This window comes from Artemia sp. Qi Xiang Cuo, chromosome 13 (assembly GCF_049724085.1).
Source record: "Artemia sp. Qi Xiang Cuo chromosome 13, ASM4972408v1, whole genome shotgun sequence".
NCBI lineage: Eukaryota > Metazoa > Arthropoda > Branchiopoda > Anostraca > Artemiidae > Artemia > Artemia sp. Qi Xiang Cuo.
This window is the reverse complement of record NC_142806.1, coordinates 42,044,937-42,064,142: the sequence shown is the minus strand read 5'-3', so window position 1 is coordinate 42,064,142 and position 19,206 is coordinate 42,044,937. Positions and strand designations below refer to the sequence as shown.

The following is a 19,206-nucleotide window of genomic DNA, read 5'->3' as shown; positions in this document are numbered from 1 at the left end:
TGGTTTAGGCTACTGTATCTTTCATTTTAAGTTTGAATTATCAACGTAGCTTCTAGATCAAGATTTCTCGGCTTTCTTCAAGCCGTTACAAAGACAAACTTAGTCAGGCTGTTGGTTGCCTACAATGGTAGCATAGCTTGTTACAGCTGCCAGCGTGCCTAAGAACTCAAGTGTTTTAGCTTATTCTCAATATCTGAGTCTTTGGTTTTGGAACAAGTATGTTGACGCCGTTAGGCTTAATGACGCTGTGCCCTACTTCTATAATAAAGCTATTGCGAGTTTGTTTGAAATAAGGCCGTGTCCAGAGAAGGGAGGAGGGGCCCGAAAGTATCAACCCCCTGGGCATGGCATTATTGCCTGACTCGTAAAAACGTAACAAAGGTGCATGCAAACAAATTTTTGAGGCATTTTTTAAAGTTTAGTCCTATCCCCCGGCCCAACAAAAGTCCTTGGTACGGCCTTAGTTTGAAATGTAATCTTGAGATTAACTTTTGTTGAATGGTACAGACATTATGTGCCCATAACAATATAGTATTGAGATGTTACTTATTTAACTGATTTAAGTCTAATGATCCCGCTCACCGTTGGATATAGGTAACACTCCTCTAGAAAGCTCTTCTGGAAAATATTGTCATGATGTTCTAAGATCTGCATGTCGTGACAGCTCTATAATGTTTGCTGGTGGCCTAAGTTCTCAATCCATCTCTCAATAGCGATCTAACAATATCGCACCAAATTGTACCGTCTAAAGGATAATTTTGTGCATTGGCGTCAATTCATAAAAATTGAAGGGGGAGGGGCAAATATATTTTCAAATTCTAGGGGGAAAATGTGTTGTTTTAGTTCAATTTTTTCAATGATGATACCGAAAAGGGCATTTTTCAGTGAAAATTCAAAAAGGGTACTTTTCGAAATCTAAACGGAGGGACAAAAAGTTAAGGGGAACCAATCCCCCCCCCACCGATCCTCCCAAGTGACGGCACTGGTTCTATAGAAAGCCAAAAAACTAAAATTGTTATTGAGCCTAACAACGACAACATATAATTTGGAAAACTTTAAAAAATAATACAACACCCGATTAGAGCATATAAAGTATTCTAAAATCAAAACTCCTAAAAGCTATTCTTGCAGTAGATTCAAATAACAATTTTTCTTTTCTCATTAGAAAGTATGTCAGAAAGAAGCACGACATGGGGGCCGTCCATTGGACCTAAAGAAGACAACTGGCTTTAAAGACGACGGACAGTCCCTCCGGCTGGAAATTTCAGACCTTAGTGAAGGCTGGTCCACAAAATCATCCTCTTTCAGTCAGGTAAATATCTCGTGTCCACCTTTTTTTTGCTTGGCTTTTTAATGATCATTGTCCAACTTAGTTCAGCTTTTGGCTTTACACTTTAATTGGAGTATTCTAATATTACTTTCGTAAAATATGTGAATGTCGTAACTATAAAGGGAAGTAAGGTGCTTATTTTCTATAAAGAAAATTGCCTCAAAAGCACTAAATTATTGGGTCTGGTGCTTGGTAATCTTAATCCACACCGGCACTACAAAAGGAAAATATAATATGTATATACATGCACTTTTTAGGTTTGTACAGCATATCCCAAGTCTAGTGCAACCAGCAGGGCCAACTGCGGGGGAGGTTTATCAAATGGTGGACATATGCCTCCTAATTTTTCCCCCCTCTCGATTTTGGAAAAAAATATTTTCGGGAAGGGTGGATTTATTGTTTTTTTTTATTGAAAAATACATTTTTTAGGTATTTTTGTTGAAGAAGTTGAGAAGCGACAAATTTGTCCCCTTTTAGTTTTGAAGCCCCCCCCCCCTTGTAAATTTTCATGACTTGAATGAAACTTGACCTAAATGAAACAGTTGAAAGAATGAACATGTTATGTTAACTGAATGAAACACAAACGTGAAATTAACTGAATGTGACAAGCAGACATTTCAGAAAATACTCTCCCTTTAAGTTTATCTATAGGTTTGGAGAAAAGGCAATTGCATGAATTTTGAAGTTGTGCATGGGCTTTTAGGGGGGGGGCAGGCGCTTACTTCTAAATTTTGTTTAGTATCCTCTTATTTAGTATTTTATACTTTTAATGCAGACGAAAAATAATCGTGATTTGTCTGATTAATTTTTCTTCTTCTTTTACAAATAAATTTATCAATTAGAAGTTTTGAACATTCAGACTTTTAAGTAAATTGGATTGTTTAAATTGAGTTTTCTTGTGTTTAAATATTTATGCATAATCGGTACTTAAGCATTAGATGGTCACTTTTATATATTGTGCAAGGAAACCAGTCACGAAAAAACCCGCCATACGGTTTAAATGCAAGATACCGCTATAGAGAAATGCAATGCAAAACGTTGATTCCATTGTGTTTACGATATTTAAATTGTTGTTTTTAGGGTTTAGGGGGGGATGGTACATAGATTAGGTTAGTTACGCATTTAATATATGCAATGCTTTATCCCCAAACCCCTCCCCCCTAATGTGTAAATATGTAGCCCAAATTTGTTTATAAACTATTATATATTCATCCTATTTTATTTTATTTCATTAGCGTTAACCAAACTTGACTTCTTTAGCAGTATATAGAAGTGACCATATAATGCTTAAGTACCGTATAATCTTATGTATAATGTGCAGTTTAAATTGAATCCTCTAATTGTATTTATATGTTGTTTATTGTATTTGTATGTTTTTTTTGTGGCCACGGCCTTGACGGTATTTTTTTTTTTTTTCAAATATACTATACTATCTTTTTAGAGGATGGGACAAACTTTGGTGTTTAAAATAACACCCTGTATTAACATTAATACGAAAAAAAAAATTATTGTTGCAGGAAATTCCATTTGAATTAATCTGGTGCTCTCAGCAAACAGTTTATTCAACGTTCACCATCATAAAACGATCTTCCCAAACATCAGAGCTTTCTTGTTCAATTTTTGCCAAACAGTCATTGCAATGCCAGACCCTAATACGAATCTCGAGGTCAGATCTTAGAAAGATCGCGACGCAAAGTCCAGTCCCGCAGCGGTGGCTGAACTCGGTAGTGAACTCATCTAGAAATCAAATTTCCACTGTTATTCAAGAAAATTACAATCAACCATTCAGGTAATGATTTTTGTCAATATTTATCGCTGTGTTCGAAGTGCTTTGCTCATTAATCAACTAAATATTGAAGGGGCTCCATGATTTTTTATTAACTGAAATAAACGAAGTAAAACCCCGGAGAAGCTCAATTGTGACTAAGTAAAATCCGCTAGGTTTACGCACTCTCTAAGTGTGAGAATCTAGAGGCGGTCCAAACATAAGAGCTGCCAATCATTAGAGGAAAAATATTTGACAGAAGTGGTACCAGTTGGTCAATCCACTACTAACTTATAAATGCTTTGGTTCTATATTTGCTTGTTCATAATTCGGCATTCGAAAATGGAAACGTACTATTTATCTTTCCCACTTTTCAGTTTGATAGATTATGTTCATTTAGGCAGGGAGGAAGGGGGGGGGGGTTTCTCTGAGTCATAAAGCTTGCCTTTTTTGGCTATTTTTCTGAACCTTCGCTTCTCACTCCGGAAATATATTCTTGCACATTTGCTAAATTCATCAGATAAGCAAATTTTAATTTGATAAATTGTTAATTTACTTGAAATGTGTTAAGTTTGTTATTTTTTGTGGTCAAATTGATTTTTTTTTTTTAACTTACACTTTGGTCAAGTTTGCCCATAGGCTTAAATTTATCGAGGGTACACATTCCCAGAAGATATGTAGAATGAAGACGGAAGAGTACAGGTGAGCATTACAACCTTAAACTGGGCATAACGTAAATTTAAAGGGTTTGAAATTATTCTTTATTGCTCAAATAATATGAGCATATGAGTTATATTAGAAAGAAACTCCCAAGATTTGACAAAAGAAAATGTAAAAGAGATAACAAAGAAAGAAAAGAATCTCTCATTAAAATAAACAAAAAAAATGTTTCTTGTAATTATCAATCAATCAGTTTTGTTAGAAAATATGGATCAGCACCAAATATGAGATAACAGGATTCTGAATCGTTAAGCCTAGGGGGGGGGGGGGTCATGAAACCTTTCATATTTATTTCCTGAATATTGCAAAATAGTATATCGTTTAGTACATTTAAGGATTTCTTCCAAGGATCAGCTGCTTCGTTACTCTTTTCTCTGGTGCCCCTTTCATAAAGTTAAAACTCAACTTTTATTTGCTATAATTCAAACTTATCAGTTTAGTAATTCAGCATAGGAGTAATTTTAAAGCAGTGCTTGCCTTTTACTTGTCTCAGTACTTGTCCTACTAATCTGTGTTCTAATTGAAGGTCTAATGTCGCATGCCCTTTTGTATAGCCTTTTTTTTATTTTGATAGTTATGTTTGTTCTACGGCTTATATGCAAGAGGCAATTAGTTACGCTAGCCTTAATTAATAAACATATTCTCCAGGTGTCGCTGCTCATTATTGCCACACCAGCTTATCCTCCTCCTCATAATTATGTTTCCTGAAAAAACGTTAATCATCCGAAGGTTTTGAATAAGCGATTTAAATCTGGTGTAATAAGTAACGTTGGGGAAGTCATTTGCTGTTAACCGTTAGGTGACATTTGATCAGCAATACAGAAACATGGAATCTGAAGAGGATTTGATCCCTGAACCGCTGGCAGGGCTGTATTCAGAGGGATACCAGGTTTGACACCCCCTCCTCACGAAAGTTTTTTCAGACTGGCAAAAACGTGACAAAAATGCATAAAAACAAATATTCGACGAGTTTTCTTAAGTTTCTTTTGTAAAAACCCCTTCAAAAAATACATCCTCCCGAACAAAAATCCTGGATATGCCCTTGTCTTCAGGTACGTAAAATCAAACTGTAATGAATACTGTGGCATAGCGAAGGATCTGGCAGCCCTCTTACCGTTCCTCTACTTTGATTGCTATATACATCGAAGTATATACATATTTCTGATTTCATTTGCCGCTTAATTAATTGAAAAATATATTGATGAACACGAGACAGTCAAAAAGATTCAGAAGTTCATGGCAATATCAGAATAATTACGCTGGTACGAGTATTTCAGTGTCAAAAGAAATTTATATATTTGTCAGAAAGAAAAAACAGAAAAATCATGGCGCTACAAATTTCTTCATTAAAGTTGTTAGTCCTTCATATAAGACCGACAAGTTACAGGTAAGTAATAGGATTCCCCCTCCCCTACTGTAATGGCTTTCCTAGCCACTTTGCAAATCTCGCGTAATCCCTGATACATCTCTGAAGTGATGGTTTTGTTTTACATGTGTATTCCTTGCCAAACCAACAAACCCTGATAAACAAAATATAAATAGACGAATAAAGGAAAATGTAAATAAAAGACAAAAAGTTAATGACGAAAAATAACAAAGGCTGATGGAAAAAAGAGGAAAACTCAATAGCTTTCTCTTTCTCTTTTTCTCTCTTGACTTATCCTTTTTAAATTTTCTTATCCCTCTCAACAGATTTTCTCTTTCAACTTTCCTTTTTCTGTGACAAATTAAAGAATTAAGTTTTATCAACCTTCGTTGATAAATTTACAAAAAATGCAAGACTTCTGTAAACAAAATTCGTTATCTGCAACTACATGTGTTTATCCCCTGTTGTAATCGCCACCTATGGGCGGGGTTGAAGGAAGAAGAGCTGTCTTAAAGATGCTGCTTGTGGTGAATTAGCCACCATTGTGGAGAAAGTAGTGTTGGAAGAGTTATACAAAACTAAAGAATTTCCTTCTGATAATATAGGGTAAGGGATTTGATCATTTCGGATGGACAAGCCGCACAATCCGTGGTTCGGGAACCGGCATCTAACATCGTGGTTCGGCCTCCCTGATTTACGGGAAAAAGTGACTGTGCTAAGGGAAAGCTGACGGAATCTGCAGGCCTTACTGTGCACCATAATTTACGTCGCTTTATGTAAATAATTGTTAAGCGTGCAAGTTTGCTTTTTGTTCTTGATGTACTCCACTTCTCTTTGTTCATAGTCAGTAATAAATGAATTAATATTAATATTTTTATATGTTCCAGAAAAATGGAAGATTGGCAAGCTGTATCTCCGATTATAAAAAGCAAGCTATTTTGTTATAGCATTAGATTTAATTTAACTTACACTACTTATATTTCCATAATGTTTAGATTTGTCCGTAGTGGTTTTGAGCTTGCTGTAACCATTTGAGTTATGATTAGCTGTGTGGCATAAGCCATTAGTAGAATATATTATCGATCATCACTAAATTTATCTTAACACTTTGTTAAGCTATTAATTTCAAATAAATGAATCAAAAGATTTGAAAAGGTCATGACCTTAGGAATTTTAGGTGTATGTAAATAAAAAATGGACTATGAGTCTTCAAATGTCGGATTTGAATTAAATTGTCATTATATTAACAGAGTGATGCTTTTGCAATTTTGTTTCATAAGGCATTTTGATTTTTATCTTTATGGTTTTCCATTTGTTGTGTGTTGAGCTCCTCATAATACAGCTAATGTCTTTCGGAGTAATAGAGATTCAGTATAAATTAGACAGAGGCTAGGAACTTGTGCATCATGGCGCGTTTGTGCGTTGCTAGCACTGTATATATAATGGGTTAGGTTAGGCTAATTATATATACAGTGGTTGCTAGATAGTAGTAGCTGGATACTTTTCTGGGGGGGGGGGGTCAGAATTGAATGAGATGAAAAAACAGTATTTAGTATATTGCTGAAGAATAACCCGATATTATTACTTTTAACAGTATTTTCTTACTTGAATACATAAGCCCCCCCCCCCTCAACCTCCGTTTTCTATGCCAAAGTTTGACTTATCTCTCTAAACTTTAATAATGATTGCTATAACACATGTGCAATTGGAAATGGGGTTAAGAGTATTTTGCCCAATGTTTCAAAGGATTTTGAAACTCTTGAAAAGGGATTTTAACAGCAATATATACATAAAAAACATGTCTTCAATGGTATTCTCAGACTTGTAAAATTAATTGAGTTTACCGTTATCAATTGAAAGTACTTGACATAATAAAATTTGTATTAATCCAGAAAAAAGGGACAAACACCCCTCCCCCAATAAAAAAAAATGGAAATCTCAATCTCTATTGTATGGATTCAGTAATAGTAAAATACGGGAAGAGGGATCGTTCAAACATACTTTTGATGTTCTAGCGTCACTTTGAGTAACAAAAGAAATCGTACTCCAGCGAAATGCCGATTTCTTCCAATTTAAGCCAGAAGACAATATTTGTGACCCGTAGATGGCCAAAACACTGCTGTGTGTAAATTCTGAAACAGCTATAGTGCTTAGAACTATCAATATACTTCTTTTGAACGGCCTTTCAGCATCAGAGGCCATGCCTGTCTTATAGTGGTATACATGTCCCTAAATACGTGTATTGTCAATGTAAAACGGGCCGGGGGTAAAATTTGTCCAATGAGCCTCCGTTCTCTTGAAAAATTTTGAAATAATTGCATACAAGATTTCAGTGGCTGATCCAGGGAGCGAGGGGGCGCGCGCCCCCTAACGTAAACGAAATTAGTGTAATTTACTTAATTAAAGCAAGTTTGAGTTTATTTAACTTGCTCCTAACGCAAGTTTATCGGATCAACCTCTTTTGCGCCCCCCCCCCTAAAAAGAGTCCTGGATCCGCCCTTGCAAGATGTAACCCCGGCAAGTAAATTCTTATGAAAATGTGAGTCTTTAGCGTAGAGGGGAGGGGATTGTGAGTTTCATATTTCTAATTTCACATTTCTAGTAATCCTGAATATTATATTGAAAACGGACTGGAATTAAATGAAAAAAATAAAATTCTGGTGAAATAGGAGGGAAAATAAAACTTAAAACGAACAGACACTATTCTATAAGAGAAGGGGACCGTTACTCCCTTTGGCCCCATTCTCTGCGCTTAAGCTTAGCTTATGTATTACTTAGGGTCTAGACACTACTCTACAATTTGTTAAAACTGTAACGTAAACAGCGAGAAGCTTAGGGGACAGAAGGTCTCCTTTTTTATTTAATTAAATTTTAAAATTCAATTAAGTAAGAAACACGGAGATGTTATGTCGCAAAGATTAAATATAGTCTGTCATGTAGCAGAAAACGGTCCAGAGCTGATGGTGCTTCTGTTGATTGAATATCAAGTTGCCATTGTCAAAACGGGGGTAATTTTCTATGAAGCAGGGGTGAACTGTCCCCAGACCCCATCTTGCCCCTCCGATACCCCAGTTTGCCCACCCAAGATGAAGTTTAGCTTATTCAAATATTTTGTCAAAACTAAGATAAGCCTGGATAATTCAAGCCTCCATAGAAACAAATCAGGTTTCTTTAGTATATCTTTGCCTTTATGGCTTGTTTTCCTATTTTCACTGTCATTTCGGCTTGATTTGGGAAATTTGGCTCCAAGTTTGCCCCCACCCCCCTGGATTTTGACGAAATTACGCCACTGACTGTCAATACAGATGAAAAACCAAGGAATAAGTAGCAAGAAAAGCCAATACTTTGAAAGCTTCAAAATTGTACTGGCAAACCTTTTTTCTTTTTTTAGGTTACCAATAAGTGTAAAAAGGCAGTTGAGTTTATCCCTTGACCCGCCAAACGCGAGAGGCAGTGATTGGCGGCTACTGGCAGAAGAACTCAAGTTTCAGAGGTAATTTTTACTTTAGTATTATATTCCTATTGAGTGCATTGCCATGTTTTGGAAACAATCGTGTTTTGACCACTTATCCGATCATCGAAACAATTAATAAGCTCTTAGTACTTCCTCAGGGGGTCACAATAAACCTCTGATAAATAAATAAAGCGCTGGTTTAAAATACAAAGGTATTACAAACATAGACGTATTATTAAAATTATTTAAAATTATAAATATATGATTACAAGTCAATCCCCAAGCCTAAGAAATTTGCCGTTTAAATTTACTTATTTTGTAACAGTTGGTAACCAAGAGCTAGGTCACTCGGAACAATCAAGGGTGTCAATTGGGGGAGGGAGAAAAAAAAACCTTTTCGGGGGGTATTTTCACTGAAAATGCCCTTTTGGTATTTTCATGACAATCCCCCTCCATATTTTGGAAATACATTTTCTGGGGGTATTTTCACTGAAAATGCTTTTTTGGCATTTTCACTGACATAATTAAACAAAAGCCAAATTTACCCGCCTCTCTCCCTAAATTATTGTGAATTGACGCCACTGGAAATAATCCTTCAGTTTGCAATCCTAAAAACATTATGATAGTGATCAACTAAAATGAGCAAAGGAAACAAGAATGTTAGAACGAATTTTTGAACAACTTAGGGAATTTTCTAAAACAAGGTTATGTTTTAAGAGCGCAATGAACTACGATGTACCGTTCGTATTTTGATTTGCTTGAATAGTTGAGAAAATTTAGAGTTAAGTTCGAATAAGTTTTAGCAAAATATTTTTTGGGGCAGTCAATATACTGCTCTAAAAAATATATCGTCTATGTTTTATCCCCCCCCCTCCCCTGCTCTACCACTGCTTTGTGTTTTTACTTTATTTTGATCGCTAAATTTGTTTACAAGTAAATATCTTTCTCACGATTCTTCTACTGCAACCCATGATATTTTGCTCTCTTAATTTATATTAGGAAATCATTGTCTAGTCATCAGATTTTCTTGTATTTTGAGTGATTATATCTAATTTCTCTCCAATTATGTTAGCATGATTTTTTGTCTGCCAGAGTATCGGTTCCTTCCGTCTAATTCCGAGAGCCAATTGCTCGTGCAAAATTATATTTCAGCACGAATGCAACCAAAGAGGTTGCGCGTTGATTGTTTTACATTAAACAGGGCCGTATCCAGGATTTTTTCGGGGGGGGGGTTACAAAAGAATTTTTTCGGGGGGAAGTTACAAGAAAGCACTTCAAAGAACACATCAAAAATTTGTTTATATTCATTTTTGTTACGTTTTTTATGAGTCGGATAAACATGTCGAGGGAGGGGAGGGGGTCAAAGCCCCTAACCTCCCTGGATACAGCCTTGACGGTATATATGGCTTTATGCCCCCTGTCACGCTTCAGGGTGTACATCCTATGCCTTAAAACTTTCACTCAACATCTTTCAATTCTTCATCCGTGCCTTGATCTTGCCTCTTGTGTATAATAAGCTACCTAATGCCTAACTCCTTGATGAGATCATAGGAGTAAGCATTACATTTTAAATATGCATCTATCAATAAACTTATGGTGGAAAAGTGATACGCTTTTTAGATTAATTATTTCAAATTAAGTCAATCCTAGTTTTTTATTCCTTTTCCAGTTGGAAATTTTTTTCCTGGTCACGATCAAGAACACTTCAATGGGAAGTTGCCTGTGGCAAAGCGTGTCTTGCATTGGAAATAAAGTTTTCTGTTAGTTTGTTCAACGTGGGAAAGTCAAGGAGAAAATTGTATTTTCTTTCTTTTAAGACAAGCCATATTGTATTTCTGACTGTAAAGAGGTGGGATTTCAGATGTTTTTAACGATAACATAAATAAGGAGAAAATCCAAGTTTAAGGAAAGAACAATTTCAAACTGACTGAACAGAAATACTTCAATAGGAATGAAAATCTTACTTATTCTCAACATTAAATGACGGTTTTCTTCATTTTTATGAATGACACATTAGAACGCAAAACACGTAAATTATTTGTTGTTGAAGTTATTTCATGTATCAAAACAAAATGCTGTATTCAAAATCGTTGAAAAAAACAACTAAAAAAAAAAAATTATGCCCACTACGGCAGATGAAGTTTGAAAACTTTTGTTTGTAGGCCTGTACAAAATATAAACAAAGAAAAACAAACAAACCATGAAATGGAATCGATTTTTCTAGACAGTGGAAGAAAAAAAAGGACAATCGATTTCCGTATATTTTGAGTACACACTCAACAATCGTCGTCAGCGGACACAATCATAAAAGTACATAAAATTAAAATTTATTAAATCTAATAATTAATTACTGAAAAGATAAAGCTGAGGAACCTTTGGTCCTCAGTTTTATACATTATGAGCAAGCGTTCGATTCTGTTGATAGAAGAGCTTTAGTGAATGTTTTATCCTTGTATGGTATACCAGACAAATATATTAAAGTGATTAGTGCTATGTACGAGAATAACACTGCTGCGGTTAAGGTAGGAAATGAGGTTAGCAGCTGGTTTTGTATTAAATCAGGAGTTAAGCAGGGCTGTGTTCTACCCCCCCTTTATATGGATTATTTTGATGGACTTTGCCTTAAGGAGCACAGGAAAGCCAATGGGAGACCAGGGAGTCAAATGGGGAGGGAAAAGTCTCCGGGACTTAGATTATGCTAATGGTGTAAGCATCCTAGAGGAAAGTGCGAGCAAAGTGAATGAACTTTTAGAGGTTTTTCAACCTCAAGGTGCTAGTACTGGTTTGAAAATTAATGTTACGAAGACCAAGTCACTAAGGCTAGGAATAAGTGAAAATGAAAAGGTGATGTTGGGCAATAAAAAGATTCATCAGGTTGGCAGCTCCACTTACCTTGGTAGTTCTATTAATCAAGATTACCGTGGCTCTGAAGATCTTAAACGAAGAATAGTCGAAGTCGGGGATGTTTTTTCATAGTTAAAAAGTTTAGAAGGATTGGAAGATTTCTCTAGAAGCCAAGATTACAGTATTATAGGCTACGTTAATGATAATGTTCAAATATGGCTCTGAAGCATGGACGCTCAGAAAAGCGGATGAAGATTTGCTTAGATGTATTCCAGAGAAAATGCTTAAGGATTGTTCTGGATACCCGGATGACTGACCGTATTTCAAACAATATGCTATACGAAAAATACGGTTCAATACTGCGCTCTATGGCTTTAATTAAAGAAAGATTGAGGGGGCTAGGACACGTTGTGGTAATGAAGCATGACATATTGCCGAAAATTTTTCTTTTCGGCAAACCGTCTAGGGCTAAACGGAAATAAAGTCGTCCTCGTCTGGGGTGGGAGGACGTCACAAAGAAAGATTTAAAGGAAATGGGAACTTCGTGGAAGGGCCTAAGGAGGGATGCTTTAAATAAATTGGGATTGAGGAGGAGCGTGCGTAGCTGTGTTGGCCTCGGGCGACTTTGAGCTTTGATTAGCTGTTACTAGTATTAGTAGTAGTAGTAATAATAATTAATTGCGGGTCCGACCTTCACCATCACCAATCCAAGGTGCAACCTAGATTCTGTCCTTGGTTCTGAAATAACGATTACTGGCCTCACAATTGTATGTCTCGTATTCTAGAATTTCGGTACTTATCTGTTAGCTAGTACACACTGGAGAATCTCCATCTACAGGTACGGGGTTGAAACAACTGAGACGCTTGGGAAATAGATAGGATGCATATAATTTTGGATCTATGTTTTCAAATTAGGTGGGGAGGGTTGGGGGTTAAGCATAGCGGGGCTGCATGCAAAATGTAACCTAACCAAAATACCAACTAAATATTTATTAAAATATAGCTGCCATATAGTTTTCCACTGAGCCAAAGCTACCTGTCTCCGAATACAAACAGCAATAAACCGGTTATTATCTATTTTATTGATCAAAATTCTCGAGTGTGTAGTGGCTAACAGATAAGTACTAGAATTTAGAATTTTTGGTGACATAAGATTGCGTCTGCTGATGACGATTATCCAGTGTACTATTAGAATATTCAGATGCTTGGTTTTGTAGATTCCTGAGAAAATTCAACTCTCTATTGGCTTTTTTTTTAATTCTTCACTCATATGATGCAAATGCAGTGTGATCTTCGCAATATTTACGGATATAGAGAAAGATGTATACCAAATAGATTTGTAGTAAAAAAAATGTGTCTTTCAAAACTGTTTTCTCTCAAATTCCCGCCCACCAATTTTCTCTGACATTTAAATTGCGACATCAAAAATTGAAGTCAATGACACATAAAACCCACAGACATGTATCATAGCCGACTAAAGTAAATCTTGTAGTGCGGCGAATAGTCTACAAAAACCATATAATAAATTTGAAAAAATTCAGAAAAAAATGACATGGCGTGTAATTAAGTTTTTCCAACAGATACATTAACTTCTTTGCGACAAAGCCGAGTCCAACGGAGCATATTCTCGATTTGTGGGAGGCAAAAAACAAAGATGTTAATGCCATTGTGGGGCTGATCAACGTCCTAAGACTGATGCATAGGGAAGATGCTGTAGCCATTCTAGAGCAAGTTGCCGGGCCTTGGTGCTGACAGAACCTGATGTTTGACTGAGAATCGTACTTTTTCTAGAACTTATTAAACAATATTAAAATATCTATAATGTTTGTGTGGCAATTTTGGGGACAAGCGTTGAGTTTCAAGTTTGTTCTATATTACTGTTAGATTATGAGTTTTATAATTCGTATTTTAAGGAGGGAGTTGATTTCTTTGTGTTTAAAATTGGCGATAAAGGACAATAATGATTTAGGTTTATCGTCTTATATGATCAAGGTGATTTTTGTTATATTTTCTTTGTTTAGGAGTATCTAAGGTAGTTTATTATTGAGATACGCTTGAATCCAAGAGTTCGCCCCTCGGCAGGTTTTGGCAAATTACCAGCCACTTAAGGCCGTATCCAGGGGGTGGGTTAGGGGTTTGAACTCCTAACTTTACAAAAATGCATATACAATTTTTATTATGGGTTTTTAAAGATTTTTTGCCCCCCCCCCCAAAAAAAAGAATACCTCCTCCTCCTCCAAAAAATACCCCCCCTCCCCCGAGCAAAATCCTGGATACGGCTTTGCACCAACGTTTAATTAAAGTATTTCCGGTATGCTCAACTTCAAATAGAAGGAGCATCTTAATTTAGCCCGCTGAAAAAAAAAAATCTTTGTGAGCTCTTTTTTAATCTTCCTAGCATGATTAACCAGTCTATCATCCTATTCAAACACATCTGCAGAAATACACTCGGAGGCTTCCTATCTTTAGGGGGACAAGGGGAGGGGGTAAAAATTAAAAAAATGATGGATTATATGGAACATGCATAATGATAAAAATCAAATGAATCATGCTTATGCTTTAAATCATGAAATTTCAAGGGTTTTAATCCGAGGTGCAGCTCCCTACGCATATGTGCCGGTTCTTAATCATAGAAGTTCATCTCGAAAAACGTCATTTATTGCTTATGAAAAGTGCATCGAATCCATCAATGAGCTGTATTTTAAGGAATTTTTCCTTAGGAGAAGCTTGCTCTCTAATCTAACGCTTTTAAGCAAAATTGATACAACGTCCAATTCCTCGGAAGACGTTTATAAGGATTCCTTGTTAAAGATGCGGAAATACGACCAGCGGGGTTAAAATTTTATTACTTCCTTTCTTTTTGCTAGTTGTTGAAGATCATTTCTAAGTGAGATTTTCTATCAAGGGATAAGGTCGATTAATTTCACATCGTTTTCAGATTGGAAAAAAAGAGACAAGAAATGAGCATGCCTTTTAGGCTTAGAAGGCCTACAATGCTGTTTTGTAAAATGCTCTTTTACTAAATTCGTTAAAGAGATTTTACAAGTTTTGCCTTGAGTCTCTTACATTCATATCGGTTTGGAATCGAAAAGACGTAGGTGGCAGTTTTTATATTTACTTTATCACTCGAAATCAATCACACTGGATCAGTTGGTCCAAGTCGTATTCCAGCATCTTTTCTAGTTCTTATGAAACTTCGATGTTTTGAATTTTGCAATATTGATTTGTGCAAAATTTATTTGTATTTATCTTATTCTTGCTTGGAGTAATCGTCGATAATTTAAGCTTTTAATTTTTTTTTCTTGTCTCAGAGGCCAAAAGAAACCTCTCGACGAAGAGTAATTCGTCACTAACATTTTAAACTGAATTAATCTAAAAACTTTAATAGTTTAATATTATGTTCGGTCCTCTGAAAACTCTGTACCGTGTAACTCAACACCATTTGATTTGAATTATTGATGCTGGGTTTCTTCCGTCAATTGCATTTAGGGGGCGGGAGGTTGGAACTAAGCCAAAGATTAGATTTAGCTAATAATGTATTAGATATTTAACGGGCAGTGAATTTTTTTTTTGGTCAATCGGAATTTCCTCACCTACAATTTCATTGCTAATCCCATGTTAATAATCTAAATCAAAAGACCTGGTTAGATAGCCTTTGTTCAGATAGTAATATGTATTTCGGCCCTTCCCGTCCAGATTTCCGGGTCATTGAATAAAATTCTTATGTCGCTATTTTAAGTAGTACCTGATTTACTTTTGTTTTTGTATTTCCCATGCTTATGTTACAATAATCTTTGTGCCTTTATAAATGCTTTTAGTGCTTGTTGTTTAGACATTTCGTATTATATCGGAAATATCATTTTGAGCCTGGCTGGTAGAAATAGTCTGACGACCAGTGTTCACGTGTCAGACGATTTATTATGTTCTGCGTGTGCATTAACGGTAAGCGGTGTATACCGTTTGTACTAAACGGTTAAGTAACTACATTTTCATAAATATCCTGTACACAAAAAAATCCCAAAAATTACAAATGAAAAATCCCAAAATCCCAAAATTTAAAGAAAAAAACTACCTCTTGGTAGTTTTTTTTTATTTCGATATTCATCGAAATAAAATTTATTTCGATATTCATTCTTCGAAAGTCTTGTGATATTCGTTAACTGGTAAAATTCCTATTTTGATACCTGGCAAGCATAGGGGATACTGCATAAGACCTAATCATAATATTACAATGTCTCATCATTTTGGACAAACTCCCCAGGTATTGTGAATGGAAACAAATTAAACATTTTACGTATAAGAAGAAACTTAACTCCCCATATTATCGTGCACAAAACAAAAATGTGTAGGCCTATCTCTTACTTTTCTCGAAAGTTCTAAAAAACAGTTTTCGCTAAGATGAAATACTGTTTTCGGCACCTCATAAATTTACGAAATGTAAGATATTAGGTTTTATTTCAGGCATAAGGATATGTTTTGAAGGTGTTACTGCAGAACATTTTGCAGAGAATGCATTGTATATATGCATTATGCTATAAGTTTTATAGTCGCTAAAGTATTTCAGTTTTATATTATGATGTGACGCGCTTTAGTATTTGTCATGATTGTTATATTATAAATGTAAATACATAAATTTGTATTGAAATTGAATTTATTTAATGTTGTATTTTATAGTTCTATTATTTATAAATAATAAACTGGAAATGAATTACATCTTTGCTGCTATAAGACTTTTAATGTCCAAGCAGTCGCGGACTTGAAAAAGAGTTAGGGCTTTCTTGGAAATTAACGCTTCAGGAATTTTTTTTTTGTATTAGTTTGTTTTTTATATTAGATGTTTCATACTTTTAGGTAGAATAAAAAACTCCAGAAATGGTCCAAGCAAGAAGGTTCTTAGTCCAGGACCTTGCGGGTGCAAGTTTTGAGCCGTTCAGAAAAAAAGGTTTTTGCTCCTTAATCTCGGGACCAATATTTTATTTTCTACTTTATAATGTAAATGTGTATCTTCTTGGCTGAAGGACTCAAGGGTATAAGTTTTGAGCTGATCAGAAAAAAAAAACCGTTTTACGCCCTCTTGGGCCCTATTTTGAGGGGACCGTGCTCAAACACCGTTTTTTTACATTAGTATACCATCGGTCCAGGGCCTTATGGCTGTAAGTTTTAAACTGACCAACAGGTTTTTCGGTCCATTTCTGGGTCCGCTACCGCTCTTTTCCATTTCAACAAAATATCTGATTCCTTTAGCCCAAGCAACGATTTTTGAAAGTTTCAAGCCAATCGAATAAAAGTGTTTTTGGGATACCAGGAAAATAAGTTTACCAAGGGAACAAGTTTAGAGTTTGTAAAAACAAATAGTGTTTGGCCCTTTTTTAGTTTTATTCTTGAGGGGACCATGCTTCCAAATCTTTTTTACAATAGACTTTTTTTTTACATTAGGAGCTTCTTGGCACAGGAAATTACGGCTGTAAGTTTCAAGATGATCAAGGAAAAAAAAATCTTTGGCCTGTTTCTGAGTCTCCTAACAAGTCCCTCCCTCCTTTGAAATGCCTGGTCCTCTTGTCCGCCGGAACGATCCTAGCAAGGGTCGAGTCAGTTGAACACCCATGATCAAACATGCCCGTCTTTTACCATTACAACCTATCTGTAAACATTTGGCAGTTTGCATTTTTTACGGCCCTTGCCCCAGCAGCCGTGATGGTCAGGTATTCCCAGAGGCATAATTCGACTATTTTGAGAGATATGACTTTCTGGGTTGTAGGCTGATTCACCCTGGAAAATTTCTGCAAAAATCCCTTCCATGGAAAATTTCTGTCTCCCTACAGAACAATTACCTCCCGCTAGCAATAACCCCCCCCCCCCAAAAAAAAAAAAATATGTCCCCACTTTTAAAATTGAGCAGTCAAAGGGAAAGTCTGACAAATAAAAATAAAGAACAGAAGGAATTTCAGAATATTTTACCTGTATTCCTGTGTTCCAAAATGTAGCTAGAATATATGGTGCAGAATATCCCATAGTATTTATTTTTATATTTGTATTTCTTTCAATTATTTTTTGGTACTATTGAGGTGTTGGGGGTTGAGTTATAATATCAGGGTAAGATAATGGTTAAAGAAAGTAATTTGTAATTGTAAAATTAGTAACATCTACTGAAGGAATACCCTATAACGGAAGTACCCAGTAATACAGCCAGGGATTAAGAAGTACAAGTAATCACTTCCTGTGGACTTGGTGTTGCACGCATATCTACAGCACAATATATCTGTTCACCCCTTGCTATTGAGATTGCGTCCATTTGGCATGCATCAGAAAGTTTTCCCGTCCGAAGTACCTTTAAGTTTTTTTGTTTTTTTTTATTTAATTCAAATAACATGAATGAAACTTTAAGTCAGAACCAAGCAAATTTGAAATTAACAAAACTTCTCATTTAAACAAGCAAAAGAATAATTTTCTTAGCCTTTATCTTAGCTTGCTATAATGACTCAATCCCAAAAGCACGAAGAAGTATAAAAATATAAAAATAAATCTTATAGGATATTTTACACCATACATTCTACCTGTATTTTAGAATATAAAAGGAATATTCCAAAATCTATTCTTTTCTACATTCTCTTATTTGTCTTACTTTCCCTTTGACTGCTCAATTTTACATGTGGGGAAATATCCCTGGGGTTAATTGTCTGGGGGGGGGGGGTACTGCCCGTGGGGGAGGGATTTTTTTTTGGAGGAATTTTCTGTGGGGGTATTTCTTGGGGGGAATCATCCAGACACTGGCTTTCTAGAAGTTCTGATTGGATGCAAGGCCGTACCCAGAGGGAGGGAAACACCCCCCCCCCCGAAACGTTTTTCTGACTCGTAAAAACACAACAAAAAATGGATATAAACAAATTTTGTATGCGTTTTTTTAGTTTTTTTGTGTAGCTCCCCCCCCCCGAAATTTTTTTTTGGTAAAGCCCCCTCCGAAAAAAATACCGGGTACGGCCTTGATTGGGTGTCTTTTTGGGTAGGAGAGTCAGTTGCAAAAAACACCATCAAGGTGGCTGGTTTACTTCCAATTAATATGACTCTTCGAAGGGACACTAGAAATTTTAATTTCTAGTCCAATGAACCTCTCCCAATTTTCTATAAGCATCCCTTTAATATGAAGTGGCCGGGGAAAAAAAAAAGTATGAGATATGGATGGTTCTATACAAAGGCAACACTGGAGCATTGCCTCAGACAAATCTAGTTATTTGAGCTGTCTAATTCATGGGCATACAACAAAGGTGAAAGAAGACTTTCAAGTTTTCCCCGTGAAGTAAAGTCTCATTTGTTGCTCCGCAACTTTAACCCTTAGGTCATATTTGCTGCAACACTTCGTACGGTCTTAGAATCGGATATATATATCAAGGGCGGATCCAGGATTTTTTTTTCGGGGGGGGGGGGTTACTAATTTTTGAATTTTTTCGGGGGGGGGGTTACTAATTTTTGACTCAGTTTTCGACTAATTTTACTGATTTTTACCTAGGTTTTACTAATTTTCTACTTATTTTCCACTCGGCCAAAAATTTCGGGGGGGGGGTTCAAACCGGGTAACCCCCCCCCCCCCAGATACGGCCTTGATATATATATATATATATATATATATATATATATATATATATATATATATATATATATATATATATATATATATATATATATATATATATATATATATATATATATATATATATATATATATATATATA

The 19,206-nt window shown here is 35.7% G+C and overlaps 1 protein-coding gene across 3 annotated transcripts in view; it reads left to right on the top strand.

Moving 5' to 3' along the window:
- The window catches only part of LOC148945302 (netrin receptor UNC5C-like), a 111,047-nt gene extending 94,863 nt beyond the window's left edge, over positions 1-16,184 (top strand). For 2 of the 3 annotated variants that reach the window (XM_089098689.1, XM_089098690.1), the window contains exons 14-17: positions 1,166-1,312; positions 2,848-3,119; positions 8,573-8,674; positions 13,060-16,184. In XM_089098689.1, coding sequence (XP_088954815.1) covers positions 1,166-1,312; positions 2,848-3,119; positions 8,573-8,674; positions 13,060-13,231 — 693 coding nt within the window. In that variant the 3' untranslated portion in view covers positions 13,232-16,184. The remainder of the gene's footprint in view (positions 1-1,165; positions 1,313-2,847; positions 3,120-8,572; positions 8,675-13,059) is intronic. The other variant, XR_016142689.1, reaches the window with a different exon arrangement.
- The last annotated feature ends 3,022 nt before the right edge of the window (positions 16,185-19,206 follow it).